General features: G+C 30.5%; 1 protein-coding gene across 2 annotated transcripts; it reads right to left on the bottom strand.

Annotated features, from left to right (window-relative positions):
- Positions 1 to 728: 728 nt before the first annotated feature.
- Positions 729 to 18412, bottom strand: LOC113398021 (serine protease persephone-like). Of its 2 annotated transcripts, XM_026636580.2 has the most exons (10): positions 18073 to 18412; positions 17784 to 17859; positions 10793 to 10956; positions 10228 to 10263; positions 7170 to 7261; positions 6160 to 6269; positions 4317 to 4460; positions 3014 to 3129; positions 2353 to 2510; positions 729 to 1541 (listed from the first exon to the last, which is right to left on the bottom strand). In XM_026636580.2, the coding sequence occupies exons 1-10, from the start codon at positions 18134 to 18136 to the stop codon at positions 1368 to 1370; spliced, it is 1134 nt and encodes a 377-aa protein (XP_026492365.2). In that variant the 5' UTR covers positions 18137 to 18412; the 3' UTR covers positions 729 to 1367. The 2 variants fall into 2 exon arrangements, with proteins under 2 accessions (XP_026492365.2, XP_064072839.1); XM_064216769.1 differs by lacking the exon at positions 10228 to 10263.
- Between the last annotated feature and the right edge of the window lie 1238 nt (positions 18413 to 19650).

Raw genomic sequence — 19650 nt, 5'->3', positions numbered from 1 at the left:
ACACGCCACGCCACGCCTATATCCATCTAAAGGCCTGTCTCCTCTAGCTATTACCACCGGTTGCAACGAATTACGCAGGTATATGACCACCATTGTATACGAGTTAAAAATATAATTCTCCATTTGGGTCAGGTAGAAGTAAATAGGTATTTCATATGAAGGATAGCTTCATATCATTCTGCCACTACCACCAAATATTCCCTCATCTATTACGATTATATTATTTTATACAAAGGAATTTTAGAAACTAGCTATAGCAACACATTGTACAAGTTAGCCAACTTAAAAGCCAGAGGTAACCAGAGATAACTGTGAACGTTATTCGAATATCGGTCGCACTTGCTTAGAAAAAATATTAGAAATATATGCAATTAATGCATAAAAAGAAGGTATTTACGATGTTTTGTCGTACTAACCTATTCCATAGTTATATTTATAGCGACAAGTATTTCAAAGTATATATAATTAGCTACTTCATTTTTAAAGCTTAAAATACCATCGTGATATATTATGTAAGTGTTATATTTTTGTTTAAATACTAATTTAAAATAATACAAACTTATAACTTAAATGAATACACTGCGCGTGTAGATAAATATTTTAATCAGCAATACCTATTTAAACCAATAAAATTACTTAATGAAGGATGTGGATGAGGCACCATCCCCTAAAATTATATTTTTTATTCAAATTAATTGTAATGAATACCAAAAATAAAACAAAATGTATAACGATATTTAACTATTTATTATATAACAGTTGAGTTACTAAATTCTTAACACCAAAAATTCAATACTTTTTGTTCTTTTGTTTATAGTCTAGGCTTAATGTACATTTATATTTTATTATATTTAATAAGATTTAACAAATGAAATTCTATGATGTATACTTAAATATACTATTCTATTCTGTTCTATTTTACGCTTAATGGAGACAAATTAAATTACTAGCATATTCAAGTAATATATTGTTTGTCTTGAAAATCATATTTTATGACGAAATTATAACCGATAAACGGAATAATTAAAACTTACTTTCTTATCAGACAAAGGTCAGAATATGTTATTGACATAAGTCTAGATTTAATTATTATATACATAATAATGTAATAAATAAATAAAATTATAATTACATTAAAGTACATGATCGCGTTTTGTATATACACATAAAAATGATCTATTATTTGTTTAGTTAAAAAATAATTTAGCCATTTGTAAGTTCTAAACAATAAAATGACTCGAATAATTGCTATTCTTAAAACCTACTACACGTTATCGTAGACAAAGAAATAAATTAATAGGATAAACATTTAAAAATGTTCGATATTTTAAATAATGTCTTCAACTATCGCGTATTATATTCGTATACTAATTATTTGAAAGTGGCCACACCACACTCTCGATCCAATCGAGGTATTTTACGATGCGCGTGTACACGCCCGGTTCGGTGGAGCCGCAGCCGCGACCAAACGAAATTACGCCCACCAACCGGTAATAGCCGTCGCTATCTGTCAAACCCTGCAGAGGGCCGCCGGAATCTCCCTATAATAAAAATTAATTGTTTCAATTTAACAGTTGACTAACAATGACAGCGAAACATGTTTACGTCAAAAAGGTTTAAATTCGTGTTCAATATTTTAAATTGTTGATATTTTGGAATAATTTAAAAGTTACTTGTTTGAAAATAAAAACTTTCTTCATTGTTAAGTATCATTAGCAGCCTGTAAATTTCCCACTGCTGGGCTAAGGCCTCTCCCTTTGAGGAGAAGGTTTGGAGCATATTCCACCACGCTGCTCCAATGCGGGTTGGTGGAATACAAATGTGGCAGAATTCCGTTGAAATTAGACACATGCAGGTGTCCTCACGATGTTTTCCTTCACCGCCGAGCACGAGATGAATTTTAAACACAAATTAAGCACATGAAAATTCAGTGTTGCCTGCCTGGGCTTGAACCCGAAATCATCGGTTAAGATGCACGCGTTCTAACCACTGGGCCATCTCGGCTCCATTGTTAAGTAATAAAGCTAAAAATACTTATGCTGATCATACGTGAACTAATAAGCTCATCGCTGTTGATAAAATTAAAATGAGACTAGATGAGATTATTTATCCATATCGCAACAATGTGAACGTTCGGTATCGATCTCGTCCAATATATTATAATCATATTAATAAGTGACTTTTACTACAACAGAAAGCGATTTCTCATTGAGATATAATTATCTTCGTATATTTTCTTAGATAATAATATCTTAAAACAACTAATGATTGAGAAGGGAAAGACAGTTTATACATTATTATTTAGCTCTACGGGTTAAACATTAAGGATACGAGAATTTAAGTTGCTCTTACCTGACAAGCATCCTGCAACCCATTTGGGTCGCCAGCGCAGATTTGTTCATCGGTGATTTCACGGGGCAGCTTGAGCCAGTTTTGGTATGATCTCTTGCATACATTCGTCGGTACGACAAATACGTCAGCCTTCAACAGTTTGGAACTTTTCAGGTCTCCTATATATTTCAAAACATTATTTTTCACGAAAAGAATAATTTAAATAAAAAAGTATATCTAAATTATGTTGTCCGCGTGTTTTAATTTTAATAAAAATACTTGTAAAATATTTAATAAATGGAGTAAGTTCTTTAAAAAAACTGTTAATTACTTGTTCTTATTAGGTTCACTCTGTTTTAATGTACAGTGGAAACTTTTTTGGTTTATGTGAGACTTATCTTGGTATCAAATGTTTGTGTATTATACTATGCTGTATGTTTCCCGTAAAATAAATAAATAAATTAGATCGGCAATGGTGCAAAATCGTACCGATCGAATATCCTGCTCATTCGGTCTCTTTTTGGTTGTTCTCCTTTCAACAGAAGCAGTTTTATTAGCTTGTATTGCCAATGTATCAATCGGAATTTCGATCATTGCAGATTTAAATTCAACGCATCATACGTTATTTGCGAAGTCAATATTATGTACATCTCTATGTATCTATCGCTCAAGAGATACTTACTAGAAGCACTGGTTGTGCCCCAGCCAGTTAAAGTCAATGGAATAGTTGGATCTTTCTCGTTCGTGTACAAACAAATCGCATTCAAATTAGGCGATACTTCAATTGGTCTTTCTAATCTGTAACGCAATAAATATGATTATTATATATGTTGCAACGTTTTATTTGCTAAAAAATAACGTAAGTATAAAAACTTACAGGACAATGACAATCTGAGCGAGAGTTAAAATATCAGGACCAAGTGCTCTATATGCTAAATGCCATATTAACATCAAATACATTATTTTGATGTACTAAACTATTTCTCAGTGTTCATTAGCTTATATGGGTCTAACAAATACTCTCTTATTTCGTGTTGTATACACATATATTATTTGTATTATTTAAGATAACAAAATATCCCACACAAAATATACCCGCGATAGGAAGACTGTGATAACCGCCTTAACTAAATTAGTAATTCGAAATTCAAATATATTTCCTTGACAAAAGAGAAAGTCGTTTTACCTTAACTGCAACGTGTATAAACAACTACGAAATACAAACGTAAATAACTTTATATAGTTTTTAATATAAAATAAATATATACCTACTGATTACAATTTCAGAAATAATTTAATTTATTATTAAATGAACTTAATCCGACATAAAATTCAATATAAAAAAAAACACTTCTTATTCGTAAGTCTCTTAATAAAATATTAGCAATTTTATTACGGAGTTTTATGCTTCACGGTATTTGTGAAATTTTTATTTACTTAAATTACATTTTATATTTTGCTACTTACATTGGGATCAGAGTAATGTATGTGATATTTTTTAAATTAACATGGTTATTTTTATTACTAACAGTATCTAAAACGGGATATTTACCATGTTTTTTATTTTTATTTGGTGGAGCTCGATATTTCGACATTATCTACGAATGTCTTGTTCACGAGCTCCACCAAATAAAAATAAAAAACATGATAAATATCCCGTTTTAGATACTGTTAGTAATGTATGTGATGTTGTCCAATATAAAAAAAAAAAAAGAAAAAAAAAATTACAGCTCAAGTAATCTATCTTAGGAAGAGGGGGTAAGGGGGCGATAAAATATAGATAACTTGTTATGTTTCATTCGAGTCGTTTTAGGGGGTTGGTAGTAAAGTATTATTCATAAAAAGTAGCCGTGGAGTTCAAGCTTACTTCATAACAAATTTCATAAAATGATTTTCAGTTAGGCCGTGAAAGAGCAACAGACAGAGTTACTTTCGCATTTACAATATTAGTAAAACAATATATAAATATGTGCACTAAAGCTTACCTTAACAGAGCCAAGTCATGATACTTGGCGCTCCTCGCGTAAGCCGGATGCTTGATAATCTCTTCTATCCGTATATCCGTTTCTTTGTTAAATTCATTACCGCCAATTTCTATAACTCCCATACGAACTATGCTCGGTTTGATTCTGCAATAATAATGGTAACTTTAATTAATTGAAATAAATTTTATACTTATATCAATAACCGTTTCTTAAATAATTTATTGTAATAAAATATTCGTTAATGTACACAGATCAGACAATTAAGTACACGAATCATTGTAATTATAAAAAGAGTAAGTAAAGAGTAAAGAGTTTCTTGCCGATTCTCGGTAGAATCCACATTGCCGGTGTTAAATCTAATTCAAACGTTCTTGTAAAAGCATTTTTTTAAATAAAAATATGGTAATTTGATTATGTTTAACGGTTTAATAACCTTGAAACCGTGTGTGGGATTCCGGAAATGAGCGCCACGAAACAAAAACACAAGCGGGAGGTCACATTACCGCACTAACAGTTTAAAGTTACGACTGCTCTATAAAATAATCTTCATTATCATTGCCATGTATATTGGTTCGGAGCAAGTTTAACCCTATAAAATGCAAGGCTATGCAGGGCCAGATCTACCATATGGCTTTTTGGGCTTCAGCCCAGGGCCCCGTGGATAGAAGGGGGCCCCAACTAAGTCAAGTCAAAGTAAAAAATAAACGATAATGCGACCATAACTTCATTAAATTAAACAGGTCGTATGGTTTCAAGTCTACGTTTAGATATGTCTCAGGTAAGTAAGTAGTGTTAGCCCAGGGCCCTCTAAACTTACGGTCCGGCCCTGAGGCTATGACAGTTTTTACAGCCTGACAGCCGCCTGACAGATGCCAATCCACTTTGATTTTTTTTCACCTTTTGTTCATGGATTGCTCTCCCCTAACAAACAGGTTGTTGAGAGGGCATAGTGCAAATAATATCACACTCAATCCTGAGACAATTCACTATATTTAAAAAAATATTAGAGTTTTACCGCCTAATGCATCAATACATTATATTAAACATTAAAAAAAAAAAACATGCGAACGCTTGACAGATTTGAGTTTACTTTTTGGGCGCGAAGTTTGGGTGCTTCGGATATATAATAATATGCTACGACACTTTTGCTATGACTGACAAATATCTCAGTCATAGCAAAAGTGTCGTTATTACAAAAGTAATTAATGTTATCGTTGGCTCTTGTTTGTTATTATAAAGTCAGACAGTTACTAGACTGTTCCTTTTAAAAAAAAGTTTATATGGTAAATTTCACTTCTGCAGTGCGATTCTGTAAAAAATAACTTCATATCGCACTTGTGAAATATTGACAATCGACTTATAGCGATACCAAAGCCATTTTGATACATGTAACCTTTAAATTTTATAATTATTATAGTTAATGTCACATATAACATTCTGACAATTCACGCTCGTATTATGCGGTAAGATTCGAGTTTCTTGTTACAGAATAATCCTGCTGGTCGCTGAGAATGTATTATAGGAGAATTGTCTAATTGACATACCTATATAGGATTTTTTATTGAAATATGTATCTGTAATACAAGTACTATACTATTCGTTAGAAACCTTTAGTCCAGTCATTATATACAACAATGGGACCGAGAAATGCAAATGAACTGAGAAGGCTGATTTTTGGATATTTTGTAGGAGGGGCTTAAAAAAGCTTAACGTGAAATTATCGACTTCGATTGAAAAGAATCTTGAAAAATGGGTTGAATTTCGTTTTTTTTTTGCGAACTTGTTGAACTGCGTTGTGAAATATGATATATGTATGCATATAAATTTATTTACAAAACTTTACCTCTCGAGATTATCAATACAATGAGCAGCCGTGATGACGAAAGTCTTCGACACTAATGTACCTCCACATAGAAATTTATATTCATCGGTCATTTTATATCCAAGTGCTACCTGAAATCACATAAATTGTTTAGTAAACCTTTCACTTTACTCGTAATTGGATGATTAATATATTTTCTATGTATGTTACATTCTAGTTTATAAGATTTTATTTAACGTGCCCTGTACGGTATGTTCGTACCTATATTAGTATATATTGCGGGTCAATATCGCTGCAGCGAGCAAGCGAAGCGGCGGGCGGCAACTATGCAATAGTTCTATTATTATATAGTCTTTGAAAATTATTCTTTATTCAGGTAAGTAGTAAGAGAAATAGGTACATTAAAGTCAGTTATATCAATATGTCTCTTACTGCCTTCTTTACTTGGTGGTAGGGCTTTGTGCAAGCCTGTCTGGGTGAGTACTACCCGCTCATCATATATTCTACCGCCAAACAGCAATACTGTGTATTGTTGTTTTCCGGTTTGAAGGTTAAGTGAGCCAGTGTAAGTATACTCACAAGGGACATAATAACTTAGTTGAAAAGGTTGATGATCTAGGAATAATTAACATTTCTTACGGCGCCAATGTCTATGCGTGTAGATGACCACTCAGGAGGCCTAATGACCCGTTTGTCTCCTTATTCCATTAAAAAAAATACTGGAAAGTAGCAAAATTGTCCATGTCTAAATCATTGTCTGTGATTATATATAATATTTGACAGTACACAAGAAGGCTATGATAGAGTAGGGTCTCTGTCTTTTGTCTTATGTAGTAATCATTTGTACCTACATAGTGAATCAACATTTATAAAAGACTCAATAACTCAATTGTGTTAATTATACACTCTGTGGAACAAAATACTACTTATAAGTTATAAATATTATAACAGCATCACAACAATAACATAACTCTAACGATAGTCTCGATTTTAATACTTAGTTCTACTATCTATTGATACAATATATTTACCATGTGCGGGAATTCCCCTAAACTCGCCAACTCTCCTCCTATTATGTATAATCCGACGGGCGGTATACTCGATTCAATTATTTTTTCACATTCTGAAATTAATGAATCAATAGTTTATTAACAGCTTGTAAACGTCCATTGCTGGACTGAGGTCGCTCTTGTTCTCCCTTTGTTGGGAAGGTTTGGGGGTAATTCGACCAAGTTGCTTCAATACGGCTATATAGGTACATATATGGCAGAATTTCACTGAAGTTAGACACATGCAAGTTACCTCAGGATGTTTAACCTCACCGCCGTGCACGAGATGAATTATAAACTCATATTAAGCCAATACCAATTCAGTGGTGCTTGTCTGGGGAACCCGCAATCATTTGTTAAGATGCACGCGTTCTTTATCATTGGACCAAATCGGTTCGAAAATGAATTCGTACATAAGGGGACTACATGAGCTAAATGCAAGTTTTATAATGCAAAAAAGTATATGATCCAATGCAGTAAACCAAATGAAAAAATAATATATGCTAGTTATTTGTTATTTTGAAAACATGATGTAATTAATTTGGTACGATAGAAAAAAATCACAAAGTTACCCCTAAAAAAATATTTTAACAAATAATAACTAACATTCAATGATTCTGGTATTTTGTCAGATTATTCTACAAGCAATATACTACTTTACCCCTGCGTCACTTTTTTAGTAAAATCAATAGATTTTTTTAAAATCAGATATTCTTATTTTCGAACAAAATGCGTACACATGTTTGCGTAAATGCCGTGTCTGTACACGGCATTTACGCATTGCCGGCCGAGGCCTGATGCTATACAGACGTGTCGATCTTTTCGCCGCATTACGTTACGAGATATTTTTTTGTAATTTTAATTGTAAATTCATTGCTTCATGTTTTCTTATAATAATGTATTAAAATAGTGTAGTAGTAATTAGGCATTTATTTTTAATTATATTATTTGTTATAAATTTTAATTGTGTAAATATGGGAAATAAAGTGAAACGCGTGAGGAAAACTTAAAAACGTTTATATAAATTAACCGCCGAACATACATATGAACGATATTAAAAGGTAAGAGTATTTTATTAGTAAACATATTTTTTTATATATATTATGAATATTGAAAACATCTATTAGAAAAAATGTGCAATCAGTTCGCATAGAATCAGATTTTTCTCTTTAAATATTACGACAGAGTATTTGGTGAAAGTAAGGAAAAAATCAATTGAGAGTGACTCCATTCGAACCCCATGAACTCCAAGCAATTTGGTATTTTTCGTTAAAAGTACTATGGGACATATTTAGATACATATTTTTTAAATACATACTTTTATAATTAATAAAAATATAATTACTAACATATATTTATTTTTTACAGAATAAAGAAAGTCGAAAACAATAACACGTAAGCTATTTATATTGCGTAAGAGTTTAATTTTATCGATTTTGTTTATAATAGGAATTAAAGTTATATATGAACTAATTTTAATAATAAAAAAAAGTAAAGAAGTAACAAAAAAAAATGTAATTGTTGTGAACCAGAGAACTAGAATATTTAGAAGTGTTATTTGTACGTAATTCAAAAATTTTAATTTTTTTGTAACGACCGCCATATTGGATTAAATATGACAGCAATTCATGCATCGTGCATTGTCATCGAGACTAAATATGTGTGCCAACTTTCATCTCCATAGCTTCAGTGGAAGTGGGTGTAATATTGATTGCAAGATTCCAGGATATATGTACATACATTCATACATACAAATGAAATTAAATAAAAGATTTTAATAAAAAAATGAACACCAAATGTTTTTTTTTTGTAGTACCAAATATAAATAAAATATTTTAATTTTAATTAAATCAGTTTTATTTTTTAATCATTTTCGAATAACAGTCGAAAGCAATACAAATAATTATAATATCCTATCTATTTTTATGAGATTTATGATTAAACCTAGTATGATTAACCTAGTTAACCAATGATTCAACCAAATCGACTTGACGACATTTTTTTCTAGTAAATATTTAGATGTTTTTTTTTTAAATTGAATATATATTTTTTCTTTGTGAACCTATATTAATAAAAAGAACAAACACTACGCTATATGTTACCCCACGGTTACTACACTACAGATTTCGAACACTTACGATTTTATTATATAAATAGATTATCAAATTTTTATAAAATGTTAAAAATTGGTATGTTTTAATATTTAGTATAAGAACTAATTTTGGTAGGTATAATAATATAAATAAAAGAAAAAAAGGTTAAAACTAACTGTCTATTTTATTGTATACAAAATATAAATAAAAATATTGTAAGTTTAATTGAATCAGTTTTATTTTATAATCATTTATTAACTAACATCGAAAGAAATAAAAACAATTCTGTTGTCCTATCTATTTTTTATGAGATTTATGATTGATCTTAGTTCGTTCGGTTTCGCGCCCTCTATTAGAATATTTGGGCTATGGTTAATTAATATGGTTAACTAATGGTTAACCTCGTTACCTCGCTTAACTATTAGTTCACGGGCTAGCCGTTTTTGTCGATTTTGTAAGTATGTGCGTGCGATTCTCAAGGGCACTTAGCTCTTGTAATCCTTTTAATATAATTTACTTTTATTGTTCAATAAGCAGGTATTTAAGAATATTTAAAATCAGCCTTGGTTATAAAAGGTGGCAACAATTTAATCGATGCCGAAAAGTTATCAATTAATGAAAAAAAAAAATAATAATTTCACGAGATCATGATTTGTACGGTAACTATTTTTATATTTTATTTATATATTGTTAAGGCGTTTATGTTATTAATTCTTATGTAAATAAATGTGTTATGATGTTAAAAATAGGTTTATAAGAGAATTATTCATTGATCTTTAAATAAGTCACAAAAAATAACATGTTTATGTAGAACCATATAATAATATATAGTATATAAGGTCTAAGTAAGTGCTTAGCTAAACCTTTTCAAGTCGACTGTTTTGCGTTGACAACTGTAAAACATCGTTAAATACACAAATGTGTTCAAAGTGAAGGTGTCAACTAACCTTTATCAGCAATTCTCCGCGGTGGTTTTGCTTCTCCTGTAAAAGAAAATACATATATTTGTATTGAAAATGTAATTTGTTCTTTAAAATTTTAAGAGACACTGAATTTCGTTTAGGCCTATGTAAGATTGCCATCCCACATTTTTCTGAAATATTTATTGATTTATAAGAATTTTAACATAGTAATTTTGAGTTTGATGTCTGCCTTAGGCCCGGACTTCCTAAGCCTAAAAGAAGGTCCGTGTCTGATGACTAACATTTTTTTTTGTGTTATTAATCAAGTGATTGAAATAAAAGTAAAAATCGTAGTAATCGAAAGTATTCGAGTGGAGTGGCAAGAACAAAACTTGCCTGGGTTTGATCTCACAATCATCGGGCCATCTCTAACTCAAAAGTGATAAATGGTAATTATACAATAATTTCACACATATTTATAGTATATCTTAATCGTCTTGACAAGATTAAAAATAAAGATTGGCTCTTCCTTGTGTGTAATTGAAAAAAAAAAATTCAAGTCTCAAGACTTTTTGTCCACTGTTCATTATTTTTGTTTCAAAATACTCACCATAAAATGGGTCTTTTGTCACACTAGAATTAAGACCTTTTGAAGAGAAATTATCTTGGCCTGAGTTAAAAACTTCGATTATCGTTTTTGGACAACACACGATCTCTAGGTCCACGCTGAATCCACATCTTCTAAAGGGATGTTGACGCGTTTTTCTAATGAATCTGTAAAAAAAGGGCAAATATCATTACATAAGTCAATGTTACACTATTAAAACCATGACTTTCTCTCCTGTTTAGGTGAAAATTGGAAGCTTATTTCACCATGCTTACTATTTTATATACATAGTTTAACTGCGACGTTAGTCTAAAGGCTAGCTATAAACACGAGGGCTTGGTTACAGATCGGATATATTTTGTCTGCCATGTGAGGGATAAAATGTCTCTAAAAATAAGACGACATTGTATAAAACCTTCATGCATCTCTTGGTCATCACCTTTTCGGTCAAGTCTTTACCCATTGCAAACCCAGTCTTATAAATACAGTTAATTCAATATAATGTTATTGAATTAACTGTATTTATGTAATGGTTTTCTCCGTGGAGGGTCTACCACGTCTAACTTGCTATTAATCAATGATTTTCTGACCGAATATATGGAAAACAGAGAGCAAGTTGACGTGATTTATACCGACTTTAGCGAAGCGTTCGACCGAATTGATCACTTGTTACTACTGCAGAAATTATTGGTATACGTGGTGATCTCTTTAGATGGTTTAGCTCTTATGTGGACAAAAGAACACAAACTGTTGTGTTGAATGGTTATGAATCTTCTCCGTGTCTTATTCCTTCTGGAGTTCCCCAAGGATCAATATTGGGTCCTTTATTATTTATTATTTTAATCAACGACATTGAGTCTTGCTTCTTAAATTTACACCATCTTCTATTTGCTGATGATTTGAAAATTTTCCGTATTGTCAACGATCCTGTCCATCAGTCACAGCTTCAATCAGATTTGTCAAGGCTAGAGGATTATTGCACTTTGAATAAGTTAAATTTTAATATGTCAAAATGTTTTTTTACCTCTTATATACGAAAAACTAATAAGTATATATCATCTTATTCTTTGTTTTCAACTAACTTACAAAGAACGAATTCTATGCGAGGTTTGGGAGTTATTCATGACTTTAAACTTTTATTCAGTGAGCATATTGATTCCATAGTCACTAAAGCTTATAAGGCTTTGGGATTCATTATTCGCATGTCCAAATCTTTCCATCATATCAAATCAATAAAAATCCTATTTTGCTCATACGTTCGGACCCACCTAGAGTATGCGTCACAGGTACCTATGCGGAACATTGCCCATATACATTGGCCCCATAAGAAATTTTAACCATTCCTTACATCGCCAATACGTCATCAACTATAGGAATTTAGATGTTATATCCCTTGTGTCTGTAGTTTCGCTGGCTCACTCACCCTTCACTGGAGCACGACAATACTAAGAATTCCGGCTTGACTATGATGAGTGGGTGGTACCAACCCAAAGTTGCAAAAACCCTAACATCTTGCATATTATTAAAATTTTCAAATCTATAAATAGAGAACATAAAGAATAATATCTTGTTTATTGAAATATATACCTAATTAAGATATTTTCCTGTATATACATTTTATTATATATAAGTATGTCTATTTATAATAATTATTATTGTTTTCCTTATACGCTTTAATATTAAAATAAGAAATTATTATATCTTTTCCTAGGGAACATCCTAAAATTAACATAGAATATCAATTGAGATTTGAAACTAAATTGCTGATAATTTTTAAACCATATTCGACCACAATTTGTATTTTTTTTTACATGACATCTGAAAAAAGTGTTCAAACAATAATTTTTCTAAATTACATAATAGAAATAAAACTTCCTATTTTATTTGCGACGAATATAACTTAATTTTGCATCTAAAAAAAAAAAACATGTATAATAATTATTTTAAATTCGTATGTTTTGGCTTCGTTATTCAACTCTGTTGATTCCAATTCCAAAAAATTAATTAAAATATTTAGAAAATATTTTTTCAATAATTAAAAAAGTAGGTTTCTTATAATATGTAAATATGTTTTATTATATACATTTCTATAACTTATTTGAGGTCAATGGTGACAGGTGATCGATTAATAATTGAGATCGGGCAGTAATCTTAAGTTTACGCTACACATATGTTCTTCGATAAATATGACAGCATGTGACAGCTAAATTAAATGGTTAATTCAATGGATCTGTATACTCATGCTTGACCACTATAATTCCCGATGGTATGTACTTATGCGATTTAGGAATAAAATCGATTACCAAGAACAGAGTTCACTAAAGAATTTTACTAAAAAATGCAATTTTATCGCCATCGCATCGAAATAGAATCGTTACCGTTTAGTCGTTTTCTATTCTACTACCATAACCACCCAGTTGCAGTTCGATTCGATTGAGAATCGGGAACGTAAGCGTTGTCAACTACTAAAATTTGAGGAAATTGTTCCTCGGCTACGATTCAACTGAGGTTTATTTGATTTTTTTTCGAATTTGGATCTAAACATAATCGGTATCGTATCGTAGTCGTTATAACTTGTTATACTGTTGTGTATAGAGTCTTGCTGTACGCATCAGTCGGCTAACAATTTTTAATTGCAATTTCATTAGACATTTTAAAGTCAACATTTGAAAATACTATGGTTGTTGAATGTTTCTGATCTATTTAAACGTTTTATCATTTCAATTCATTTTTATTTATTTATTTATCTATTAATATTAGGGTTAGGTAAGACTAGGATTACACATTTCTTTTTTAAAAGTACCCTTGATTATTTTTCGTCGTAAGTATATCAAAGGCTGGCGCAGAACTTTTTGATATATGTCTGCCTATGTACGTTGTTTTTGATGCTTGTCTGATAATTTATGTAGGTATAATAAAGACATTTATAACATTATCGGTAACGACGATGGTTGCCACATCCAGGATGTGACTCATATTACGTAGGCCTACATACTGAAATTCGACTACTATTGTTTTCGAATATATATATACTCTATTTCAACCATAACAGGAAAAAAGGGAAATAAACAACATTTGACAGTAAATTGACGCGATATCATTACAGTCCGTTCATAGTTATTTTATCTCTGACATCTATCAAAAAGGCTGCGCGTTAGATTGGCATTACTGACTGTCTAAATGTTCAGAGCTCCTCGAGTTAAATGATAAATTCAGTGATTAATTACATTTAATCATGCCAAAAAGAATTCGGAGTAGTGGAAGAAAGATCGTGATAGCTGTGCGTGAATTTTGTGAAAAGGAAAAAGCTAGTAAAGGTCCTGTAATTCGGTTTGAAACGGGTAGCTGCCATGACAGGTATGTAAAATAATGTTACCTGCTACGCATTTCCCGTATGTTGAAAAATATTTCTCTACTTCAGTTAAATGTTATAATTTAAGATTAATGATAATTACATAAAATTACAATTTTTACAAATAAATAGATTTGTACCAATATGGGTCATAGTATTATTCACCTTCCATCCACGGCACACACTATATGTAGTAAAAGTATTTTCTAAGTGCGAACAAGTGAAATCGTTAATTTAATAGTAAACGTTACCTTTATGTGTGAGTGTAAATTTAATGTTGTAAGTTTATTAATTAAGGCTTTTTAAATTTCAGGTTTGTCTGAGAAAATCATCAGCATTATTACTAAAGAAGGTGAAATTGTTGCTTCCACGTCTCGAAAAATCTCTACACCGAGAAAAAAAAACACATCTCATAAAAAAGTATACAGACAGACGATTTTGATCTTTGTGGAGTTCGAAATAAAATACATGTACGACAACATTTACGCAGTCAGGAAAGAGCTTCCAACTTTAACGAAACTTTTAGCAGAGTTAAAGATCGATATTGACTTAAAACGTAGACGATGAAATTGAAAAAAATATTACACAAGTAAACGATGGCTCGGATACTGAGTCTGTCAGCACTTCTGATTATTCGTTCTCTTCTGGTGATGTCCATTTAGATTATTATAAATAAAAACTTTGACCATACCATACTTGATTTTATTTATTACCAAAAAACAATTATATAGTTAGAATATATGAGCATTGGTACAGATATAATTATGTGTATAACACACCACGCCACGCCTACATCCATCTACGAGCCTGTCTCTAGTTACTATCACCGGTTGCACCGAATTATGTAGGTATAATAGACCACTGTACGCGGGTTAAAAATATAATTCTCCATTTGGCTCAGGTAGAAATAGGTATTTTATATGAAGGACAGCTTCATATCATTCTGCCACTACCACCAAATATTCCCTCATCTATCACGATTTCCTAATTTTATACAAAGGATTTTTAGAGACTAGCTATAGCAACACAACACACAAGCTAAGCAAATTAATAGCCAGAGGTAAAATAACTGAACGGACTATAGTCGAGACTTTGATTAATCTATGATATTTACTATGGATTTACGAAAAAAAAATGCATTTTGAACGTCGACGAAACTGTTATCGGAATTTTGGAAGTAAAATTAAAGTGGAAATAAGTAGTTAAGTGCAATAGTGTTGTATTATAAATAATGATATATTTATCATAAACTCTTAGTAGTGCACAATATTGCTGTGTTATTAGCAAATCGCATGAAATACGTAAATCTACAGTTTGTTTATCTTTTTTCCTACTTCCATAGGAATAGGCTATAGGTATTAGTTAAATTTTCGTTTGTAAAAATCAAAACATATTTTATTTATGTTATTTTTTGTGATATTAATTTTAAAAAATGTACGAAATTATTATAATTTACATAATAAGGGAAAAACTGAGTAATCTATTGTAGATACCTTCTAGGTCTATATTGGTTCATTCAATTTTTCATAGACAAGATTTTACTTTTAATGTTCCTACCTGTTTTTAAACCTATCAAGACATTTATTGTAATTAATAGATTAAACAAATATTTTATTGATTTATATATTAAAGTAAATTATATTCGTTACTTAGTTACATTGGTTCATAGACCATAAGCTGAGTAATCATAAATGTGTCACTGAAAAACCAAGATAATTTAATATTCTTGTATATAACATACACGCTTATAAATGATTTCAACCCAATCCGCAATTGACTCAGATTAAATAACATAATTCTTAGTCATTATAGTTTTTCCCAGACGTACGAATAAATATAATACTGGGTAATTTTTAATTGATTTGTATATTCGATATTTATGATTCATAATAATCAATGTTGAATTGAAATTAGGTCGCCGATTACATATTATTACATTGTGACACTTTATTCCAAGCAGAAATCATGTTTATTATAACTTCGTACATACTTTGTTGAAGATATAGCTTGTTAAGGACAAAATTGAAAAAAAAAATTGAGTTTAATTAACAACGTGTCAACTTTAAACTAATGAAGAACTGAACAAGTTTGTGATATTCGAAAAATTTAAAAACATATTTCAAGTATAGTTTTCGAGACTGCAGTTGATACTTTTACAAATGACTACTGTGTAAAAGTTCTTCGATGCTTCGGTACTTTTGAGAGAATTATCGATTTATATTGTCCATTTAGTTCCATGTGTAACTTAGCCTTTCTTCAATTCATGGCATATCTAACTTTTTCCTTACATCAATTAATTTGTAATTTTTGTATTTGTGGTCCTGACTACTACACTGTAGCTTGGGGGTTGAGGCATAATTTTACATGACACACGTATTCAACGTTATTTTTCCTTCACCGCATAGAATAAGCAAAATTATAAGGGCAAATTGATAATAACTATATTGTAGCGGTGCTTGCCCAGGATTCATCACGCAATCTTTGATTAAGATCTGCGTAATATCCGCATATGTACTGTTATGAAATATAAATAAAATATAAATATAATTTAAGAGGACACAGATAGCAAGCATTAAAGAAATTCATGATTACAGTCTCTAAATCGACCCATAATAGAGATGGCCAGACTACATACAAACTGGCAAAATAACAATTAGACCAGCTGATTAATCCAAAATCCCATTAATAGTAAATATCTATTACTAAACAAAGACAAAGTCCGAGTCAATGAAGATGTCATCGTCATAGACTTCAAAGAAAACTTTTGGACATTTTCCAATCCAAAAAATCAGATTTTGATGCTGTCTGGCAACAAAATCGGGCACGTTAAAATCAGATAATTTAATATAAAAATTATAAATAATAAGAAGGACATCACGTTTGTGGTGAAATTATAATACATATCTTCAATAAATATATATATATATTGAAGAGATATAGACTTAATAGATTTATAGATTTGTTTAAAGATCCTTGGATTTCCTCGACGAGAGGGCGAAACCCATCCCTGATTGTACATACTATATACGCCTACTAGATACACCTGTAGCAGCACATCTGTTTGTCGTTACGACGCTAGCCACTAGATAGCCACTCCAAGCGTATACAATATCTGCACGCCATCAATAAGTCGTAAATAAATCCACAGGCTACTCCAAGCGCATACCACATTTATGCACAAAAAACTGCGTATTTGAAACATTAGAGACTCTGGAAGGGGTCGTTTTTGCTACCGAAACTTTTCTATACATACCCGAAACATTTATCAAAATAAACACTCATTTTCATTCATTCATCCATTACATTCCACAATACTGCTCTCTACAAATCAGTCGTTTTATTGTACACACTTCCTCCTTTAAACGCCCATGGGCAAGCATTATCATCGCTCAGATAGACAGAATCACAGAAATATATCAAGATGGGTATTTTTTAGACGCAATGATTTTTTTTAATCATACGTGTAGACAGATGAGCTCACAATGTATTTAAATTATATGATGCAATATAATTGAATTATGCAATAAAACAATATCTATTAATAAATAATTATCTATTTTAAATTCCGCTTATTATACTGAATTCTGTCTGTATAAATCGACAATTACGGTATTAGTAACATGTTATATGTAAATAAATTACCTTAAAGCGTCTTCACAATCGGTCACTAATTTGCAAGTTCCATCTAATATATCTTCACTCGGTTCACAGTCTTCACCTAGAACGATTTCACTTATACGAAATGTTTTAAATATAAACAAACCAAGAACGATAAACAAAGACCATCAAACCGGTTTTCATGGGTTTAATAATTGTATGCTAAGATACAATTCAATAGATTTTTATTCGTATGTTACAATATTATAAGTTATATTTTGTTCGTATTATTCTTACAAATTCACTAAATTTTTTTTTTATTTCAAAGTGTTACCTATTGATCCGGCTGTAGCAGCTTGGTGTATTGAGAATAAAAAAAAAGTCACTTTCAACAACATTTTCGATTTCGTTCTTCAGTTTTTACTCCGCATATATCAGTTTCATTGAATGTTTTTAATTAAAATTATGCACGACATTTAATTGAAAGTAAATTATAATGAAACGGTTGATTTTAAATATTTAAATAACAAAAAATAAAAATAGAACACTAAAATCACTATCAATACACATTTTTTAAAGTTATATCATAAAAGTACTTTTTTTAAAAACTTTATTTATAATATTTAAATAATAATAATATCAATGTGACAGCAGTTCGCCGGCTTCACGTAACGGGTTATGACCAATTTATTGTAGAACAAGCTGACAAGTTTGCTTACAAATGAGCAAATGTAAACGCGAATGCAAATGCGATAAGGAATAAATTTTATCGGAAGCGTAATTCATTGAAACAATTAGTAGTGTTTTAATTTTATAGAAGATTGGATGAAAATGCTATGAAATTATATTTTATAAACATTTATTTTTCACCAGCGAACCGTTCTAAGCTTTAATATAAGTTTTACATTGTGTCGGTACTAAAAAATGTTTGCTACACTTTATTATATTTTTTAAAACAAAATATATTCATTAATGCTTTAAAATCTACATGGTATACATAGTTTTGTAATTTTTCAGTTTAACCATTAGCTTCGGCCCTTTTTTTAACTCTGACGGTGTTTTGTGAGTTTTGTGACAGAGCATCATCCGAAGTCGACTCTCGTTGTTTCGGTCTCAGTCAGCTGTAAATCTGTTATGACTTATTTGTTAATCATGTAAAGACAGCGATACACATTTTTATCTGAACTCCACGTAAAACAAACATAATGTTAAACTTACTTATGAGATTTATTTAAGAAGCTTCAATTATTTGCTTTATTATTTTTTATTAAATAATAATAATTATTATTAGTATCTTATTATGTACCACGCTCAAAACAAAATATTACGTACAATTATTTATGTTGCTTAACAAAAAATGAATATTTTCTTAATCTTTATTCATATTATAAATACGAAAATGATTCCTGACGCTAACGTTACCTTACGTTTGTTACCTCTTCACGCTTAAAGTTCTGAACTGATTTAGAAATTTGTTAGGGAGATAGTTTTAGTACTTACCTACTTCCTTTTTTAATTTTATAGACTTTTCTTAATTCACTCCTCGAGGGAGTAAATTTTGGATGACGGTTTGGGCGCTATAGGTAAAGTTTTATAATTTTCGCATGGGTAATGCCGCAGGTTCAGCTAGTATATAATATAATCGGGTCTGCATGAGTATAAAAAAAGAAGTTTTTGTTTTGTGCAAGGTACATATTATTAAGTACAGGAAAGTAACGTAGGTAGGTAATAAAGTTCATTCATAATTATAGTACTTTGCATTTCTGAGTGCGTTTTGTTTTTACACAAGTTTTAATTTGTTTAAAAAAAATAATGTGTAAAAATAATTTAAATTATCTACACATAAATTTGTGAAAAAATAATAAATAAATATATTATGTTTTATTTATCATTATGTTAGATATAATTTATT

This window comes from Vanessa tameamea, chromosome 13 (assembly GCF_037043105.1).
Source record: "Vanessa tameamea isolate UH-Manoa-2023 chromosome 13, ilVanTame1 primary haplotype, whole genome shotgun sequence".
Lineage (NCBI taxonomy): Eukaryota > Metazoa > Arthropoda > Insecta > Lepidoptera > Nymphalidae > Vanessa > Vanessa tameamea.
The sequence above is the reverse complement of the archived record's forward strand: the minus strand, read 5'-3'. Positions and strand labels throughout refer to the sequence as shown.